This window comes from Hemiscyllium ocellatum, chromosome 33 (genome assembly GCF_020745735.1).
Source record: "Hemiscyllium ocellatum isolate sHemOce1 chromosome 33, sHemOce1.pat.X.cur, whole genome shotgun sequence".
Classification (NCBI taxonomy): domain Eukaryota; kingdom Metazoa; phylum Chordata; class Chondrichthyes; order Orectolobiformes; family Hemiscylliidae; genus Hemiscyllium; species Hemiscyllium ocellatum.
In genome coordinates this window covers 8,213,358-8,232,651 of record NC_083433.1, presented here as the reverse complement: position 1 = coordinate 8,232,651, position 19,294 = coordinate 8,213,358, and the positions used below count along the sequence as shown (strand labels likewise).

Genomic DNA, 19,294 nt, shown 5'->3' with positions numbered 1-19,294 from the left:
CACTTTTAATTGTCTCTGGCAAGGGCAGACCCAATAACATGATGTTTTCTTGTGTTCTGTTGCCTGCAGGGGGTTACATATCCGGCGTGCCATGGAATTTGGAGCAAATGGGCACCTCCCTTGGAGCGAAGCCGGCTTGCTACCACCTCCTTCTGTGGTAATCGATCCTTTTAGACCTTTAAACAATAGACTGTTTCATAGGGTGGTCAGGCAGAGGCCTGACCTGCGTTTTATGAAGGCAGTGTTTGTGCTGACACTGGCAACTGTGGACAACTACGCATGTGCACTCATTCCAGACTAAGCGTGTGCACAGTTCCAAACTCTAAAGCCGTCACGTAGACTTTACACAGTTGGCTCATAGTGGAGTAAGAAAGCATTCCAAACTCTCTATGGTACCCTTACGTCCTTTAACCCTTTGGGTCAATCTCTGCTCCTGTTAAGGGATGGGCATCAGCCTTTCCTTTGTCCACTGCCAGGTGACGGCCTAGTGAAATGACCGCTGAACTGTGGATCCGAGACCCAGTTAATGTTCCAGGTGATCCAGGTTGGTTTGAATCCTGCCATGACAACTGGTGGGATTTATAATTCAATAAATATCTGGAATTAAAAGTCTAGTGAAATCATTGTGAATGTAGGAAAAAACTATTGATTCACTAACGTCCTTTAAAGTAGAAAACTGACACTTCTCATGTCCAATATCTTGCCCTTTGCCTGTAATCCTTGGTTCCCCTATTGATGAAGAATCTATCTATGTTAGCCTTAAATATACACAGGGACTCTACTCCCCCACAACTCTCTGTGGCCAGGGGTCCCAAAGACTCACAACCCTCTAAGAGGTAGAAATTCCTCCTCATCTCAGTCATTGGCATTCCCGTATTCTGAAACTATGCTTGCTATTCTAGCCTCTCACATGAGGAGAAACATCCTTTCAGTACTTACCCTGTCAAGCCCTGAAAGAATTCAACATGTTTCAATCACCTCTCATTCTTCTAAACTCCAGTGAGTAGAGAGCTAACCTAGTTAACCTTTGATCATAATTCAATCCTTCCATACCGAGGATCTTCCTAATAAACTTTCACTGTACGGCCTCCAACTTAATTATATCTTTCCTTAAATAAGGGACCAAAACTGCTCTCAATACTCCAGATGTGGTCTCACCAGCACTTTGCACAGTTGAAGTAAGAATCCCCTCCTCTTCCAGTCCATCCCCCCCTTGAAGTAGCATGATTCCTCATGGCACTATTTTGAGGATGATCAGAGATGGTCTGTCTGGAGTCTTTTGTCCCTTTTTCAACATCATAAAAATAATCTGGCCCTTAATCTCCAAGGCACATTTACAACTGGCAAAACTCAGAAGCCATTAAGTTAGATGATAGATTTATTTTGATTTCCATGAACTCTTTCATCTATTAAATGCATAAATATTGGGGAAGAGCAAAATAAACCCAGTGACCTTTAACTGGTTGTCATATTTACCTTTTCCAACTGAACTGGATCTTGGTGACAATACACACTTTGAGAGATCAATGACAGGACTAGGTAGAGGAGATGTTGACAGTGGGTGGGAGTGGAGAGATAATAAAACCTCCAGGCAGGTCTTCAACCAAATTTGGTGACCTGGCAGAGAGAGAGATAGATGTTCGTGGGTTTTCAGCATCAATGGGTATGTGGCAAAGTTGGCCAAATGGAGGTGAGGGAAAGATCAGCCATCATGAGTGGAATCTTTCCAGCCCCTGAACAACGGGAGTATGGACCAGAACGTTGGGAGAATGGTGTGAAATCAGCAACGAGGAGCTTCCCACGTCAAGAGCTTAAAGTCCCCACCAAATATTGAACCGTAAGATAAGATTCTTGCTCGTGGGTGGTGAGATAGCTATTCGAATGCATTAACATCCTCGTTATTACATACTCCTTGATGTGGAGTTTCCCATTCCCCCACCCTCCAGGTAGAAACTAGATGACAACTATTCCCAACATGAAAGTCAGAGTGTGTGCCGGGTGTCTCCAGCTCACCTTTCTGACCCTCCGTCACTCACAAACATCTCAGGACACACTCTGTGGGCAATGGCTACATGCCACATCTTGTCCAGCAGGACCTACAATTCCCTGCCCTCAAAGCAAAATGCCAAATACCCTCTGCCCGATATGTCCAGGACAAATAAATTGAACTACTGCAGGCTGCCAGCAATTGATGGGGTATCCAGTTGGCATTAAGGATGGTGCTGGTACCAGGAATCCTGGATGGTGCCCATCCGAACATCCAGGGAGAATGCAAGAAGGCATAAGAGTGTGGTGCACAGGTAAGGAGGTGTGTTTGGGAAGATAGCATGAAGAACTCTCACCAAAACTGAGACTTAGTCGGTTTCTGATAAGATTCAACCAAATGTAATTGAATGTTGGAAAATGTTTCAGGGGCTGAATGATCTCCAGCCATTGCTCATGTTCTGCTATTTAAGAATATCCCATTTCAGTAGCACTTTGGTAATGTGCACTCTTTCTTTTGCAGGTTCCTATGCAGGGGCAGTGATAGCAATGCCTCTGGCAGGGATCCTTGTCCAGTACTCAGGGTGGTCTTCAGTCTTCTATGTCTATGGTATGGATTGTATTATCATGAGTATGTTAGAGAAAGGGTTAACTGTAACAGTAATAGAAGGAGGTGGCATGCATTCATGACCATAGAATCATAAAATCCCTAAAGTATGGAAGCAGACCATTCGGTCCATCAAGTCCGCATGACCCCTCCAATGAGCACCCCATCCTCCCCACCCTATCACTGTAACTTACATTTTCCATGGATAATACACCTAACCTGCACATGCCTGGATACTATGGGCAATTTAGCACGACTAATCCACCCTAATCTGTACGTCCCTGGACTGTGGAAGGAAACCGGAACACCCAGAGGAAACCCACACAGACACGGGGAGAATGTGCAAACTCCATAGACGGTCGCCTAAGAGTGGAATCGAACCCGGGTCCCGGAAGTGACAGTATTTCTGTTGAATAAAGGGAACTATGGAGCTATGAGGGAGGAGCTGGCCAAAGTTCAATGGTGCAATACCTTAGCAGGGATGACAGTGGAGGAACAATGGCAGATATTTCTGTGTATAATGCAGAAGATGCAGGATCAGTTCATTCCAAAAAGGTAGAAAGATCCCAGTAGGAGGCATGGGTGGCCGTGGCTGACAAGGGAAGTTAAGAAAAATATCAAGTTAAAAGAGAAAAGTATAACATAGCAAAGATAAGTGGGAAAACGGAGAACTGGGAAGCTTTTAAAGAACAACAGAGGATTACTACGAAGGAAATACACAGAGAGAAAAATGAGGTGCGAAAGTAAACTGGCCAAAAATATAGAGGAGGATAGTAAAAGCGTTTTTAGGTATGTGAAAGGCAAAAAAATGGTTAAGACTAAATTTGGGCCCTTGAAGACAGAAACAGGGGAATATGTTATGGGGAACAAAGAAATGGCAGAAGAATTGAATTGTTACTTCAGATCTGTGTTCACTGGGGAAGACACAAGCAATCTCCCAGAGGTAACAGTGGCTGAAGGACCTGAACTTAAGGGAATTTATATTTGCCAGGATTTGGTGTTGGAGAGACTGTTAGGTCTAAAGGTTGATAAGTCCCCGGGGCCTGATGGTCTACATCCCAGGGTACTGAAGGAAGTGGCTCGAGAAATTGTTTATGCGTTGGTGATTATTTTCCAGAGTTCGATAGATTTGGGATCAGTTCCTGCGGATTGGAGGGTGGCTAATGTTGTACCACTTTTTAAGAAAGGTGGGAGAGAGAAATTATAGACCAGTTAGTCTGCCCTCAGTTGTGGAAAAGATGCTGGAGTCTATTATAAAGGATGAAATTACGACACATCTGGATAGTTGTAACAGGATAGGTCAGAGTCAGCATGGATTTATGAAGGGGAAATCATGCTTGACTAATCTTCTGGAATTTTTTGAGGATGTAACTCTGAAGATGGACGAGGGAGATCCAGTAGATGTAGTGTACCCGGACTTTCAGAAAGCTTTTGATAAAGTCCCACATAGGAGGTTAGTCAGCAAAATTATGGCGCATGGTATTGGGGGCAAAGTACTAACTTGGATTGAAAGTTGGTTGGCTGATAGGAAGCAAAGAGTAGTGATATACGGCTCCATTTCGGAATGGCAGGCAGTGACCAGTGGGGTACAGCAGGGATCAGTGCTGGGACCGCAGCTTTTGACAATATATGTTAATGATATAGAAGATGGTATTAGTAATAACATTAGCAAATTTGCTGATGATACAAAGCTGGGTGGCAGGGTGAAATGTGAGGAGGATGTTAGGAGATTACAGGGTGACCTGGACAGGTTAGGTGAGTGGGCAGATGCATGGCAGATGCAGTTTAATGTGGATAAATGTATGGTTGTCCACTTTGGTGGCAAGAACAGGAAGGCAGATTACTGCTTAAATGGAATCAAGTTAGGTAAAGGGGCAGTACGAAGAAATCTGGGTGTTCTTGTGCACCAATCAATGAAGGTAAGCATGCAGGTACAGCAGGCAGTGAAGAAAGCTAATAGCATGATGGCCTTCATAACAAGAGGAATTGAGTATAGAAGCATAGAGGTTCTTCTGCAGCTTTACAGGGCCCTGGTGAGACCACACCTGGAGTACTGTGTGCAGTTCTGGTCTCCAAATTTGAGGAAAGACATTCTGGCTATTGAGGGAGTGCAGCGTAGGTTCACGAGGTCAATTCCTGGAATGGCAGGACTACCTTACGCTGAAAGACTGGAGTGACTGGGCTTGTATACCCTTGAGTTTAGAAGACTGAGAGGGGATCTGATTGAGACATATAAGATTATTAAAGGATTGGACACTCTGGAGGCAGGAAACATGTTTCCGCTGATGGGTGAGTGCCAAACCAGAGGACACAGCTTAAAAATATAGGGTAGACCATTTAGGACAGAGATGAGGAGAAATTTCTTCACCCAGAGAGTGGTGGCTGTGTGGAATGCTCTGCCCCAGAGGGCAGTGGGGGCCCAGTCTCTGGATTCATTTAAGAAAGAGTTAGATAGAGCTCTCAAAGATAGTGGAATCAAGGGTTATGGAGATAAGGCAGGAACAGGATACTGATTAAGGATGATCAGCCATGATCACATTGAATGGTGGTGCAGGGTCAAAGGACAGAATGGCCTACTCCTGCATTTAATGTCTATTGTCTGGTGCTGTGAGGCAGCAGTGCTAACCGCTGAGCCACCATACAGAAAAGTGACAGAAGGAACTAAAGTAGCAGTGTGTTCAATTACCACAGAGATGTTACAGGGGTCAATTAACTCAGATTACCATGACAGTTTCACCATCTCAACCTTGCCTTTCACCTGAGACATGGTGACCTTCAGATTAAACTCATCACCAGTCTCTCTCTAATGAGAGAGCAGCCTGATGGGACCATGGTGACTTTAGGACCATAGGAACAGGAGGAGGCCATTCAGCCCCTCGAGCCTGTCCCACCATTGAATGAGATCATGGCTGATCTGTGCCTAACTCCATATACCTGCCTTCGGCCCTAATCTCTTCATACCTTTGCTTAACAAAAGCCTGTCCAGCTCAGATTTAAAATCAATGACTGATCCAACATCCACTGCCATTTGTGGAAGTGAGTAGCAAGCCTCTCCAACCCTTTGTGTGTAGATGTGCTTCCTAACATCTCTTGTGAACGGTCTGGCCCTAACTCTTCGACTAAGCCCCCTAGTTCTAAACTCTCCAAGCAGTGGAAATACTGTAGTTTATCTACCCTGTCACTACCCTGACTTTACCTTTACTTTATCTAGAAATGTTAACGTTTTCTTGTTTTATGACTAACAATCATTCAGAATTATTGGAGTTCTGCCAACCCAATGGTAATATTCGTATTAGGGTCAACTTTCAAGTTGGATTGATAAGTATACTTGTGATAGAGTTGCGGTTCAGAAAACAATGGTACATTCAGAGTAACAGGGAATGATTCACTCCCACTTGGTACTATATTGCCTATGTGTTTGCCTCAGTGTCAACTCCTGTACAAGAACAGCACATGCACAGTCAGAGGGAATGATTCACTCCATCTGTTCCCTTTGGCGTGTGTGTGTCTCTGTGACAGCTCCTGTGCACAGAAAGTGCACATTGTTCAAGGAAAATAAGCTTTATCCATTTTCATCCTAAGCCAGTTCACAGGGGTATTATAAAATGATAATTGACATGGCTTGTTAACAAAACATTTTTTTTCTCAAGGAGCTATGTTTTAAAGGGTGTCAACTGTGAGAAAAGACTAGTGTCGGACTGGGCTGGTTAAAATCCGAAGTCAGGAGTCACACGACACCAGCTGTAGTCAAACAGGTTTATTTGTAATCACAAGTTTTCAGAGGGACGCTCCCTCATCAGGTGAAATATGAAAGGCTAACACTTCACCTGACAAAGGAGCAGCGCTCCGAAAGCTTGTGATTTCCAATAAACCTGTTCTACTACAACCTGGTGTCGTGTGGCTCCTGGCTTCAGTGAAAGAGAGAGAGGGAGAGAGGATCTGAGGTTGAGGAAGGGAGTTTCAGAGCTCAGGTCCCAGCATCTGAACGCACAGCAACTATTGTTGTGGTTCTGTTGGCCGAGCTGGGAGTTTTTGTTGCAAACATTTCGTCCCCTTTCTAGATGACATCCTCAGTGCTTGGGAGCCTGAAAGGGGATGAAACATTTGCAACAAATACTCCCAGCTCGGCCAACAGAACCACAACAACAAGCACCCGAGCTACAAATCTTCTCCCAAACTTTGAGCGCAGCAACTAATAATGGGACCATTACAATCGGAGATTCTCAAGTGGCCAGAACTAGAGGAGCCATGGTATTATATCATGTTATTTGAGATATGAATATGTATTCAAGGTGCTATATTTTAATGCAGCACTGCAGTCACATGCCAAGTACAATTTATCAGTGGTTTCTCACCCTTCCAAACTACCATCTAGAAGACAAGGGCGGCAAATACTTGGGGATATCACCAGCCTGCAGATACCCTCCAAGCACTCACCATCCTGACTTGGAAATATATCACCATTCCTTCAGTGCCATCGGACCAAAGTCCGAGAACTCCCTGCCTAACGGCATTGTGGGTATCCCTGTACCTAGTGGATTGCAGCTGTTCAAGAACGCAGCTCCCTTCTCAAGGGTAATTAGGGATGGGCAACTGATGCTAGACCAATCAGCGAGGCCCATATCCCAGGGTGAATTACAAAAAAAAATGTAAGACAGCCAAGAAATATTCCCAGCGACACTCCAGCGTTTTGAGTTTACCGTGCGATTATTTTTAAAGTTTAGGAATCAAATGATGTGACCGAAGCTGTGTTATGGGGCTGAAGGAGGTTGGAGAGGTGGGGAGAAGGAGTACCGAAGGCGAGAATATGAGTCAGTGGAATTGTTGGTACGTCTTACTGCTGAATACCCCTGAATTAAGTGAGTGGTGAGGCAGGGGCAGGTAGGGGGTGGGAGGAGACATTCAGTGAAGTCACCACCCCTGTGGTTTTCAACTGCCCATTCTGCCTTTGTGGACATTGAGTAAGGATGGAAATGGGTAATTCCTTGATACCAGCCCCCTTAGTCCCAATAACAAAGGTGTGTCTAGTTCCCAGCCAACCCTGCTCGAGAGTTTACCTGCCCAAACTAGATGAGGGAAGAGGAAAGTTTTGGAATTCGAAAATATGTTCACTTAATTCTTTTTCACAGGGAGTTTCGGCATGGTGTGGTACATTTTCTGGCTGCTGGTGTCTTATGAGAGTCCAGCTAAACACCCAACCATTACTGAGGAAGAGAAGACCTACATAGAGGAATCTATTGGAGAGGGCGCCAACCTAATGAACCCTCTTGTGGTGAGTGGGCACTTTTCTTCACCTGTTAATAATGGGGAGAAACCGAAAGTCCAAGATATCGTGTCAATGTGGGTGTCAATCTTCACCCCAACACCCCCAAACCCCATTGCCTCTCCCCACTGTCAGCTCCAGTGCAGCTTTGTCTCTGGGACACAAGAGTTCCAGGTTCAAATCGGACTCCAGGAATGCAGCACAAAATATCAAAGCTGATTCTCCCACAGAGCACTGAGGAAGAGCCATGCTGTCAGAGGCACTGTGGTTTGGGCGGGAAGCTAAGGCTTTTGAAGTTGACAAGGTCTTCAAGAACTATCTTAGCCAACATTCACCCCTCGGTCAGTATTCACACAAACAGACTGTTGTTTCTGGGACCTTCCTGTGTGTAAATTGGCTGCTAAATTTCTTATACTGCAACAGTGACTGCACTACCTAGCTGCCACTGAGATATCCAGTGGGTGTGAAAAGTGCTACACAGGCAGTCCCCTGGGTAGTGAGCGGGTTCCATGCTGGAGCCTGTTCATGAGTAGATTTGCAAACATCTGGTTCATGAGTGTCCTTGAGAGAGGGAAAGCAGGCATCCTTACCTCTTCGAGATTAACAGTCACTCCAGACAGGCTTTAACCATACTCTGAAATGGCCGAACCAGCGATTAGGGACTGGCAATAAAGTCTGAACTTGCCAATGATGCCCATGTCCCATGAAATAATGAAATAAAGAATTTACAGGATTCATGATTTGGAGATGCTGGTGTTGGACTGGGGTGTACAAAGTTGAAAATCACACAACATCAGATTATAGTCCAACAAGTTTATCTGAAAGCACTAGCTTTCGGAGCGCTGATGAACAGCCACCTGATGAAGGAGTAGCGCTCTGAAAGCTAGTGCTTTCAAATAAACTTGTTAGACTATAACCTGGTGTTGTGTGATTTTTAACTTTGTACCGAATTCGTTGCAGCCTGAAGGATTGCCCTCGATGCGAGAGGCGTGGGTTTATTTCGAGGTATGAGAAATATTGATCCCATGCTTTGATTTGTTGTGTTACCTGGACAGAAATTCAAGGCGCCCTGGCGTAAGTTTTTCACATCGATGCCTGTCTACGCTATAGTCGTGGCCAACTTCTGCCGCAGTTGGACTTTCTACTTGCTGTTGATCAGCCAGCCGGCCTACTTTGAGGAGGTGTTTGGGTTCGAGATCAGCAAGGTACCAAACATGTTCTTTTCATGTAAATATTCGCGGTTTGAAAAAAAAAATTGGATTTCTCTACAGTTTTCTTTAAAAGTGCACCCTCTTCACTGTTGAGAGGGCAGGGTGGGGTCAGGAAAGGACCTGACCTGCTCCACAAACAGACTTAACAAGACCAGACTTTAGAAAAGCAAAGACCTGAGAGATGTCTTTAAGATTATGTAAGGATTTGACACAGTAGCTTCGAGAAGATTATTCCATTTGTGGGATAAATGAGAACTTGGAACCATTAAGTGTAAGATGGTCACCAAGTCCAACAGCATATTCAGGAGAAACGTGTTTACTCAGGGAATAGTGAGAATGTGGAATTGACGTTATATGACAGGGTCAAGCCACATGGATGCACTTAAGGGGAAACTACCTAAACACATGAGGCAGAAAGGAATGAAAGGATAGGTCAATAGGGTGGGATAAAGAGGAATGGGAGGAGGTTCACATGAAATATAAATATCAGAATGGAGCAAATGGGCCGAATGGCCTGCTTCTGTGTTGTCAGTTCTTTATGATGGGAGATCACTGGACCACAGAGTCAGCTCTGCTGGGGAATAATCTGCCAGGAAGTGGGAGTAGTGGAGTTGAAATGAGGCCTGGGGTGAGAGAGGCACATTGGGGAGCTGAAGCCATTTTGTTCATTCAATGCCTGAGAGGAATTTCTACTCCAGCCTGTATGAAAAGCTGCTCAGAGAATCAGCAACACGTGATCCCGTTGCATTTCAGATTTGACGATTTCTGAACAGAGAGACATGTTACTGAAGCTTTCCGACTTGCACTTGTCAGGACAGATGCAAGAACGCCAAATTTCAGAGCCTTGCAACAATTTGGACTTTTGGAAAAAAGTGATGTTGATTGATTGGCAAGATGGGCTGAGGCTAACCAATCAGCGTTCTTTTCTCTTGTGGTATGATTTGTTGTGATGGTTTGAAATTTGGCATTCTTGCATTTGTCCTGATGAAACCCAGAGAGTACAAAACAGCACGTTTCCCTGTTCAGCAAGTGGGTGTTCTCATTTCAGATTGTTAACTTTGTGTTGAACTCTCTCTCAACACAGGTCGGCCTGTTGTCTGCTCTCCCCCATCTCGTCATGACAATTGTCGTGCCCATTGGTGGGCAGTTAGCGGACTACCTCCGAGCCAAGAAAATCATGTCCACCACCAACGTCAGGAAGATGATGAACTGTGGAGGTAAGTTTCTGCAAGGCAGGCCAAACAATATGTTGCTCTCCGTCACAGCCATCAACTGCATTAGTGACTCTTGGTTATGCATGAGTGACTGCTTATGTGCCCAATATTCTATGTCCTCCTCCATACCTTAACCCGCCCTAGACCAGACTGTTCAAATAATTCCAGCTGGCCTGATTGCAGCCTCCGAATATTTAAACTCATCCAAACTACTGCAGCCCCTATCACAAAGTGATATTTGTCCATCATCCCCACATTCCTCTCTGATCATACCCTTTGCCAAACATCTTGGGATGTTTAATTATATTGAGGTCCATCATTCCTACATTTCTTTCTGATAATACTCCTTGCAAAATATCTTGGGATGTTTAACTACGTTAAGGTGCTATATAAATGCAAGTGGTTGTTGATGAATTGATATCCCTCTATTAAATTCAGCCTGAGAAAGAATTACACTTCTGGAATAGCTAGTGCCATGATTGCAAATTGTAGCCCCCACTCTCCCTTTCTTTCATCATTCGCATTAGACAGACCTTGTGGTGCAGTGGGTAGTGTCCCTCCCTGAGAGCCAGGAGTTCCAGGTTGCTGGGCAAGTATTCACGACATTGGCTCCAGTAGACTGATAATTAAACAGCCCATTCTTGTAACACATTAATGGCGGGTGGTCAAAGAATTGCAGGTCTTGATGCCCATCAAGCTGTAACCACTTGCCTCTCCCTAACAGAGAGAGAGAGAGAGAGAGATGCCTACGCTCCCCTTACAGACTGTAGTTAGTTACAGAGATGGATGGATAAGCCGAAGCAGCTTGCTTTAAGTCATTCTTCGCAACAGAACCAGACAGTTCAAGCTGCAAGGTTCCTGGAGGAACCTGAAGCTGCTGGCGAGGAGCAGAGAGAACACAAAATGGCCGTCCGAAGCAACAAACCTCAGTCTCCAAGATCAAATCGAAAATGGCTGACAACTCATTTCCCACTTTGCCACAGGTACCACACTGCAGAAAGATTCTGTTGGCTGTAAAATCCTTCAGAATGTCCTACAGTCATTAAAGACTCTGCAGAAGAATGTCAGAACTAGGAGCAGGAGTAGGCCATCAGGCCCGTCGAGCCTGTTCTGCCATTCAATAAGATCATGGCTGATCTTTCTGTGGACTCAGCTCCACTTACCCACCATCACCCTTAATTCTTTTACTGTTCAAAAACCTATCTACCTTTGCCTTAAAAATATTCAAAGAGGAAGCCTCAACTGCTTCACTGGGCAGGGAATTCCACAGATTCCCAACCCTTTTAGGTGAAGAAGTTCCTCCTGAGCTCAGTCCTAAATCTGCTCCCTCTTATTTTGAGGCCTTGCCCCATAGCTCACCCACTAGTGGAAACAACCTCCCTGCTTCTATCTTATCTATTTCCTTCGCAATTTTACATGTTTCTGTAAGATTACCCCCTCATTCTTCTAATCCCAATCTCTCCTTGTAAGCCAACCCTCTCAACTCCAGAATCAATCTCATGAACCTCCTCTGCACCCCTTCGAGCATCAGTACACCCTTTCTCAAGTAAGGAGACCAAAACTGCCCACGGTACTCCAGGTGTGGCCTCACCAGCACCCTGTACAGCTGCCGCATAACCTAGGAGAAAGTGAGGACTGCAGATGCTGGAGATCAGAGTCGAGAGTGTGGGGCTGGAAAAGCACAGCAGGTCAGACAGCATCCGAGGAGCAGGAGAATCAACATTTCAGGCATAAGCCCTTCATCATGAATTCCTGCTCAGGCCATTCCTGATGAAGGGCTTATGCCCGAAACGTTGATTCTTCTGCTCCTCAGATGCTGCCTGACCTGCTGTGCATTTCCAGCACCACTCTCTCAACTCTGCAGCATGACCTCCTTTTTTTAAACTCCATCCCTCTCACAATGAAGTTCCATTTCCCTTCATAATTTTTTTGTGGTTTATGCATAAGGACACCCACGTCCCTCTGCATGACAGCATCGTGCAATCTTTCACCAAATAAAGGCAATATTTTCGGTTTTCTCAAAAAACTAATGATACAGTGGTGTCTTTAACCCACTTAAACATTCCACTTTAATAAATTAAGGAAGATATTTTGTCATCAATTGTTAGTAACCAGGGTGGGACTCCAGAAGGCAGGATGGAAGACCTGTAACTAAGATTAATGCCTGACAGGTGCACCCAACTCTTTGTGATGATAACTTTAATTCATTCATGGGATGTGGGTGCTACTGGCTAGACCAGCATGTATTGTCCAGAGGGAGTTAAGAGTCAACCACATTGCTATGGGTCTGGAGTCCCATGTAGGCCAGACCAGGTAACTAAGGCAGTTTCCTTCCCTCAAGGACATTAATGAACCGGATGTGTTTTTCCCCACAATCAACTCACGGTCATCATGAATTCCAGGTTTATCTTGGATTTAAATTTCCCCATCGGGATTCGAATCTGGGTCCCTCGAACATTACCTGGGACTCTGGGCTAACAGGGCAAAAGTTAGGACTGCAGATGCCAGAAACCAGCGTTTAGATCAGAGTGGTGCTGGAAAAGCACAGCAGGTCAGGCAGCATCCGAGGAGCAGGAAAATCCCCTCATGAGGGCCACACTCTCTCAGAACTGCAAAGGACCCACTCTGTACAATATTCTAAGAATATAGTCTCTGGGCTAACAGTCCAGCGGTATTACCGTCAGGCCATCAACTGTGAAAATAGGGTCTGTAAGCCCCTAAACTCTGAAATTCCTCTTCAAACCTCACCATACACTTTTTAAAATGATCCTTAAAAGCCACCTCTTTAACTAAGATTTTGAGCACCTCCGCTAAAGTCTCATTATTGAAGCAAAATACTGTGGATGCTGGAAATATGAAACCTTGTGATGAATCTTTGTTTGTCTTGGGATGCTATATAAATGCAGGTTGCTGTATAGAACCTTCACTTGTTTGAGGTAAAGCTTTATTTTTCTCATCTGAAGGTTTCGGAATGGAAGCAACCTTTCTGTTAGTGGTGGGCTTCTCTCACACAAAAGGAGTGGCTATTTCTTTCCTCATCCTTGCAGTTGGCTTCAGTGGATTCGCAATTTCAGGTGATTAAAGATCTCATCCCCAGTTCCTGCCGTTTTCACCAGGTACTGTTAGGGACAGGATGAACCATGAGCAGAAACGCGTCTGTATTTGTTGCATGTTAGCATGTGTTTTTTTCTCACTTAAAGTTTAGCACCGCACAAATGGGGATATGACTCAACTGAATCCATCTTGTATCTTGCTTTTCTGCTGAAGGTTTCAATGTTAACCATCTGGACATTGCGCCACGCTACGCCAGCATCTTAATGGGTTTATCCAATGGAGTGGGCACTTTATCGGGGATGGTGTGTCCTTTAATTGTGGGAGCAATGACAAAGCATAAGGTGAGCAGATCCGTGCAGAAACTACCATAGTTCCAGACTAAATAAAAACCATACGAACTGTGGATGCTGGAAGTGATAAGATACGACAGACATAGAGAGGATGTTTCCACTGGCAGGTGAAACTAGGACAAGAGGGTATCGCCTCAAAATTCGGGGAAGCAGATTTAGGACTGAATTGAGAAGGGACTTCTTCAACCAGAAGTTTGTGAATCTGTGGAATTCCTTGCCCAGTGAAGTGGTTGACGCTACTTCAGTAAATGTTTTTAAAGTTAAGATAGCTATTTTTTGAAAAATAAAGGAATTAAGGGTTACGGTGAGAGGGTGGATAAGTGGAGCTGAGTCCACGAAAAGATCAGCCACAATCTTATTGAATGGTGGAGTAGGCCCAAGGGGCCAGATGGCCTACTCCTGCTCATCGTTCTTCTGTCAGTGAGAAGCAGAAACAGAAATTGCTGGAAAAGCTCAGCAGTTCTGGCAGCATCTGTGGAGAGCAATCAAGAGAATCTGAGCAAGGTTCACTCAACCCGAAATGTTCACTCTGATTTCTCTCCACAGATCCTGCCAGACCTGTTGAGCTTTTCCAGCGACTTCTGTTTTTGTTTGTGACCGTAATTTCAGAGTTAAAGCATTCTCAACACACCTCGAGAGGGGGAAAAATGTGAAATAGTCATCAGCAAACTTCTTTATTCATTTGTGGGACATGGGCATCACTGGCTGGGCCCAGCATTTATTGCTTGTCCTTAGTTGCCCCTTGAGATGGTGGGGGTGGGCAGCTGCCTTGATGGACTGCAGTCCTTGTGCTGTAGGTAGACCCACAATGCCCCTGAGGGAATTCACAAGATGTTGACCAATCATGGTTGATTGGTTGATCTCCTCCAGCTCTGATATTCCAACCTTGGAAAGGTGCTTAGATCATAATGAGGAGAAGTAGCCCATTCAGCTCATTGTGGTTGGTCTTGATCACTTTCCTCCCATTTCCCCATAACCTTTGCTCCCCTTACTAATTAAAAATATGTCAATCTCAGCCTTGAATACATAAGGTCCATAAGACGCAGGAGAAGAAGTAGGCCATTAGGCCCGTTGAATTTGCTAGAATCTCTTGGTGGACTGCAGCAGTCAGTACAGTAATGGTGTTCCACTCCCCACCGCAGTCTTGTCAGAGAGAGAGTTAAAAAACTTTATCCCCCTTCCTCACTGGCAAATCAGGGATGGCCGATATATCTCGAGTCAGTATGTGCCTTGGAGATGGTGGTGTTCCCATCCTCCCTTCACTGCAGGATAAGTGGGCAGTCTGGATGGGGAGGGGAAACCAGCAACAGGAGGTTATAGCCTTCACACTCCTTGAGGGCAGATCCCACAAATTGGAGTGGCCTGTTACCGGCAGAGAGAGGCAGTGCTGCAAGCTTTTCTGGCAGAACAGGGAGAGCACTCCTGCTCTCTTCTAGCCCACAAGGAAGGCTGATAGAGCCTGGAGAACCTAGTGGAGTTTGTAGTTCCCAGCTCCCTCCCACTGCCGAAGCCTCCCGAATCCCTGAAGGAAGCCCGGGACCGACCATCAATGTTAGATCCACAAAAGGGCATCATCTTTACCAGCGAGAAGGACAAGGGCAGCAGATGTGTGCTGACACCATCCTCCCTCTGTAAGATCGATTGTGAGCACATGCCATGCAGCAGCACTGTGTCTCAGTGGTTAGCACTGCTGCCTCACAGTGCCAGGGTCCCGGGTTCGATTCCCGCCTTGGGTGACTGCCTGTGTGGAGTTTGCACGTTCTCCCCGTGTCTGTGTCGGTTTCCTCTGAGTGCTCTGGTTTCCTCCCACAGTCCAAAGATGTGCAGGTCAGGTGAATTGGCCATGCTAAATTGCCCGTAGTGTTAGGTGCATTAGTCAGAGGTGAATGTAGGGGAATGGGTCTGGGTGGGTTGTTCTTTGGAGGGTCGGTGTGGACTTGTTGGGCTGAAGGGACTGTTTCCACACTGTAGTGAACCTAATCTAATCTTGAATGGGGGCTGTTCCTTCAGATCAAAGTCCTGGCACCCACTCCTTAATGGTGCTCTGTGGGTATCCTGACAGTACACTGACTGCACCAGTTCAAGATGGCAGGGCAACACGATCTTGCACAGGGCAACTAGGGACAGGCCCAGCCAGCAACGCCCACACATTCTGAAAATATCTTTATAAAAGTGAGCTCCAGCATTCGTGAGAGGACCCTTGTAGGTCTACAATATCCATTGCTACTTTCAAAAAAAAAAGCAGATTGTTGACACGTCCTGTTGTTACCCGGGTTCGATTCCACTCTCGGGCAACTGTCTATGGGGAGTTTGCACATTCTCCCTGTGTCTATGTTGGGTTCCCTCCCACACTCCAAACATGGGCAGGTTAAGTGGACTTGAAGCCCCACGGTGTGGAAGCAACCCATTTAAGCCATCGAGTCCACACTGACCCTCCAAAAAGCATCCCTGCCAGACCCTACCCTTGCATTTCCCATGGCTAACCCACCCCGCCTGCACATTTTTGGACTGTGGGAGGAAACCAGCGGAAAGCCATGCAGACGAGGAGAGAATGTGCAAACTCCACACACACAGTCGCCCGAGGCTGAAATTGAAGCCAGGTTCCTGCTGCTGGGCGGCAGCAGGGCTAACCACCAAACCATCGTGTAGCCCTTTGGCCATGCTAAATTGCACAGTGTCAGGGGATGTGAGGGTGAGGTGGGTTGGCCAGGGGAATTGCAGGGTTATAGGGATAGGGTCTGCTGGGATGCACTCAATGGCCTGCTTCCACACTGTGGGAATTCTCTGATTATGTTTTAACCCCTCTGCTGTTGGATATGGTTAATACTTCGGCCTGGGCATCTGATTATGGGTGGCATGGTGTCTTAGTGGTTAGCACTCGTGCCTCACAGTGGCAGGGCTATGGGTTCAATCCCAGCCTCAGGATCATGCGGTTTGCCTGTACCTACATGGGTTTCCACCGGGTGCTCTGGTTTCCTCCCACAGTCCAAAGATTTGCAAGTGAGGGTGAATTGGCCATGGGGAATTGCCCACAGTGTTCAGGGATGTGTAGGTTCGGTGCATTAGTCAGGAGTAAATGTAGAGCAATAGGGTAGGGGAATGGGTCTGGGTGGGTTACTCTTCAGAGGGTCAATGTGGACGGGTTGGACCAAAGGGCTTGTTTCCACACTGTAGGGATTCCATGATTGCAGGAGTCTTCTAACAGCCCGCTGTGTTTTTTTTTTATGATGCCACGGCCTGTGAAACAAAAAGACCCGCGAGGAGTGGCAGTACGTGTTCCTTATCGCCTCCCTGGTTCACTATGCGGGGGTGATATTCTACGGCATCTTCGCGTCCGGGGAGAAGCAGCCGTGGGCGGAGCCAGAGGAGCTCAGTGACGAGAAGTGCGGCTTCATGTACGAGGATGAGTTGGCGGCCGAGGTGGAGGACGGCTACGGGAGCTATGGCACCACGGGCACCACCAACATCACCAACGGCGGCTGGACCAATGAGTGGGACAGGAAGGAGGAGTTCGTCCAGGAGCAGGGCAAGGATGCGTACATGTATGGCAGCGTCCAGGACAGGGACTTATCCTGAGCTGGGGCTGGGGGAGGTGGGTGGGCTTTAGGGGGTGGGGAGATGCAGCTTGCCCATTATAACACCAACCTCCCGTCCCCTCAACAAACTAAACTGGACGGGCATTGAGGCTTGTGGAGGAGGCATGGTAGACACTATTGTATATAAATAGCCAATTGTTTAAAGGGTAACTTCACCTTATTTTCATCCCAAGGTTTGAAAGACCCTCTATTCTAATGTCTTTCTGTATATGTGTACATGTGTGTGTACGTGTGCGTGTGTAGGTGCGTGTGTGTACGTGTGTGTGTACATGTATGTGTGTACATGTGCGTCTGTGTGCACGTGTCTGTGTGTACGTGTGTGTATGCACATGTGTGTGTACGTGTGTGGGTTGTGTACGTGTACGAGAGAGAGCATGTATGAGTCAGAGAGAGAGTGTGTGTGTGAGAGGGAGTGTGTGTGAGAGAGACAGTGTGTGTTGTGTACATGTATGTGTGTGTTGTGTACGTGTGTGTGTTGTGTACGTGTGTGTTGTGTACAAGTGTGTGTATGTGTGCGTGTGTGTGTGTGCATGTGTGTGTTGTGTACGTGTGTGTGTGTGTTTGTGTGTACATGTGTGTGCATGTGTGTATTGTGTACGTGTGCGTGTGTACGTGTACGTGTGTGTGTTGTGTATGTGTGTGTGTTGTGTACGTGTTTGTGTGTGTGTTGCGTACATGTGCATGTGAGTTGTGTACGTGTGTGTGTACATGTGTGTACGTGTGCGTGTGTGTGTGTGTGTGTTGTGTACGTGTGTTTGCACAGCTGAGAAAGATTGCTGGTGGGAGTAATTTGTTCCTTATCGATGTACCAGGCCACTCTCAGCTGAAAATTCTGTTTAACTTCCTCCACTGATTCATAATGTACACCTTCCTGTCCTTACTCTTTCTCCCCTGTATTAAATTCCCCTCGTTTGTTTTTGGGCAGGAGGTGGAAGAGAACAGGGATTACAGATTGGAAAAGGAGGTGTGGTGCTGGGCAAGGGGGGCAGGGGCAGGAATCACAGGGCATGGCCCAAGTCAATTGCTTAAAGGAGAAATTCACCTTTTCATCCCAGGCAAGGTCAAAGAACCTCGTGTGTGTGTGTAAGAGAGAGAGGGAAACAGAGAAAGAGAGAGTGTGTGTGTCTGCGTGTGTGAGAGAGACAGAGAGAGAATGTGTGTGTGTGTGTGTCTGTGTATCTGAGAGAAAGTGTGTGTGTGCATGTGAGAGAGAGAGTGTGTGTGTTTCTATGAGAGAGAACGTATGAGTGTGTGTGCCTATGAGAGAGAATGTGTGTGTGTAAGAGAGAGAGTGTGTATGAGAGAATGTGCGTGTGTCAATGTGAATGTGTGTGAGAGAGGATGTGAGAGAGTGTATGTGAGACAGAGAGAGAGAGCATATGTGAGTAAGAGAGAGAGTGTGTGTGTGAGAGGGTGTGTGAGAGAGAGAGAGTTTGTGTGTGAGAGTGCGTGAGAGAGATAGTGTGCGTGTGTGTGTGAGAGAGAGAGTGTATGAGAGAGAATGTGTGCGTCAATGTGAGTGTGTGTGAGAGATTGCGTGACAGAGAGTGTATGTGAGACAGAGAGAGAGAGCATGTGTAAGAGAGAGAGAGAGTGTGAGTGTGTATGTGTGTGTGTGAGACAGAATGTGGGTGAGAGTGTGAGAGAGACAATGTGTGTGTATGTGTGTTTGTGCGCGTGTATGTGTGTGTGTCTGAAAGAGAAAGTGTGTGTGTGTGAGAGAGTGAGAGTGTGTGTGTTTGTATGAGACAGAACATGTATGTGTGTAGAGATGGTGTGTGTGTATGAGAGAGAATGTCTGTGTGTCAATGTGAGTGTGTGTGAGAGAGTGTGTGAGAGAGAGAGTGTATGTGAGACGAGAGAGCATGTGTGAGTAAGAGGGAGAGACACAATGTGTGTATTTGTGTGTGAGAGAGAATGTGTGTGAGAAAGAGTGTGTGAGAGACTGTGCATGTGTGTGTGTATGTGTGTTTGTGTGTGTGAGAGAGAGAGGGAGAAAGTGTGTGTGAGAGAGAG

At 46.1% G+C, this 19,294-nt stretch overlaps 1 protein-coding gene across 1 annotated transcript in view; it reads left to right on the top strand.

Annotated features, from left to right (window-relative positions):
- The window catches only part of LOC132831198 (vesicular glutamate transporter 1-like), a 95,040-nt gene extending 77,782 nt beyond the window's left edge, over positions 1-17,258 (top strand). Inside the window, exons 7-14 of the mRNA XM_060849211.1 lie at positions 70-157; positions 2,507-2,593; positions 7,720-7,862; positions 8,909-9,058; positions 10,149-10,281; positions 13,242-13,352; positions 13,546-13,673; positions 16,935-17,258. Of these exons, the coding sequence (XP_060705194.1) occupies positions 70-157; positions 2,507-2,593; positions 7,720-7,862; positions 8,909-9,058; positions 10,149-10,281; positions 13,242-13,352; positions 13,546-13,673; positions 16,935-17,258 (1,164 nt within the window). The remainder of the gene's footprint in view (positions 1-69; positions 158-2,506; positions 2,594-7,719; positions 7,863-8,908; positions 9,059-10,148; positions 10,282-13,241; positions 13,353-13,545; positions 13,674-16,934) is intronic.
- Positions 17,259-19,294: the final 2,036 nt, after the last annotated feature.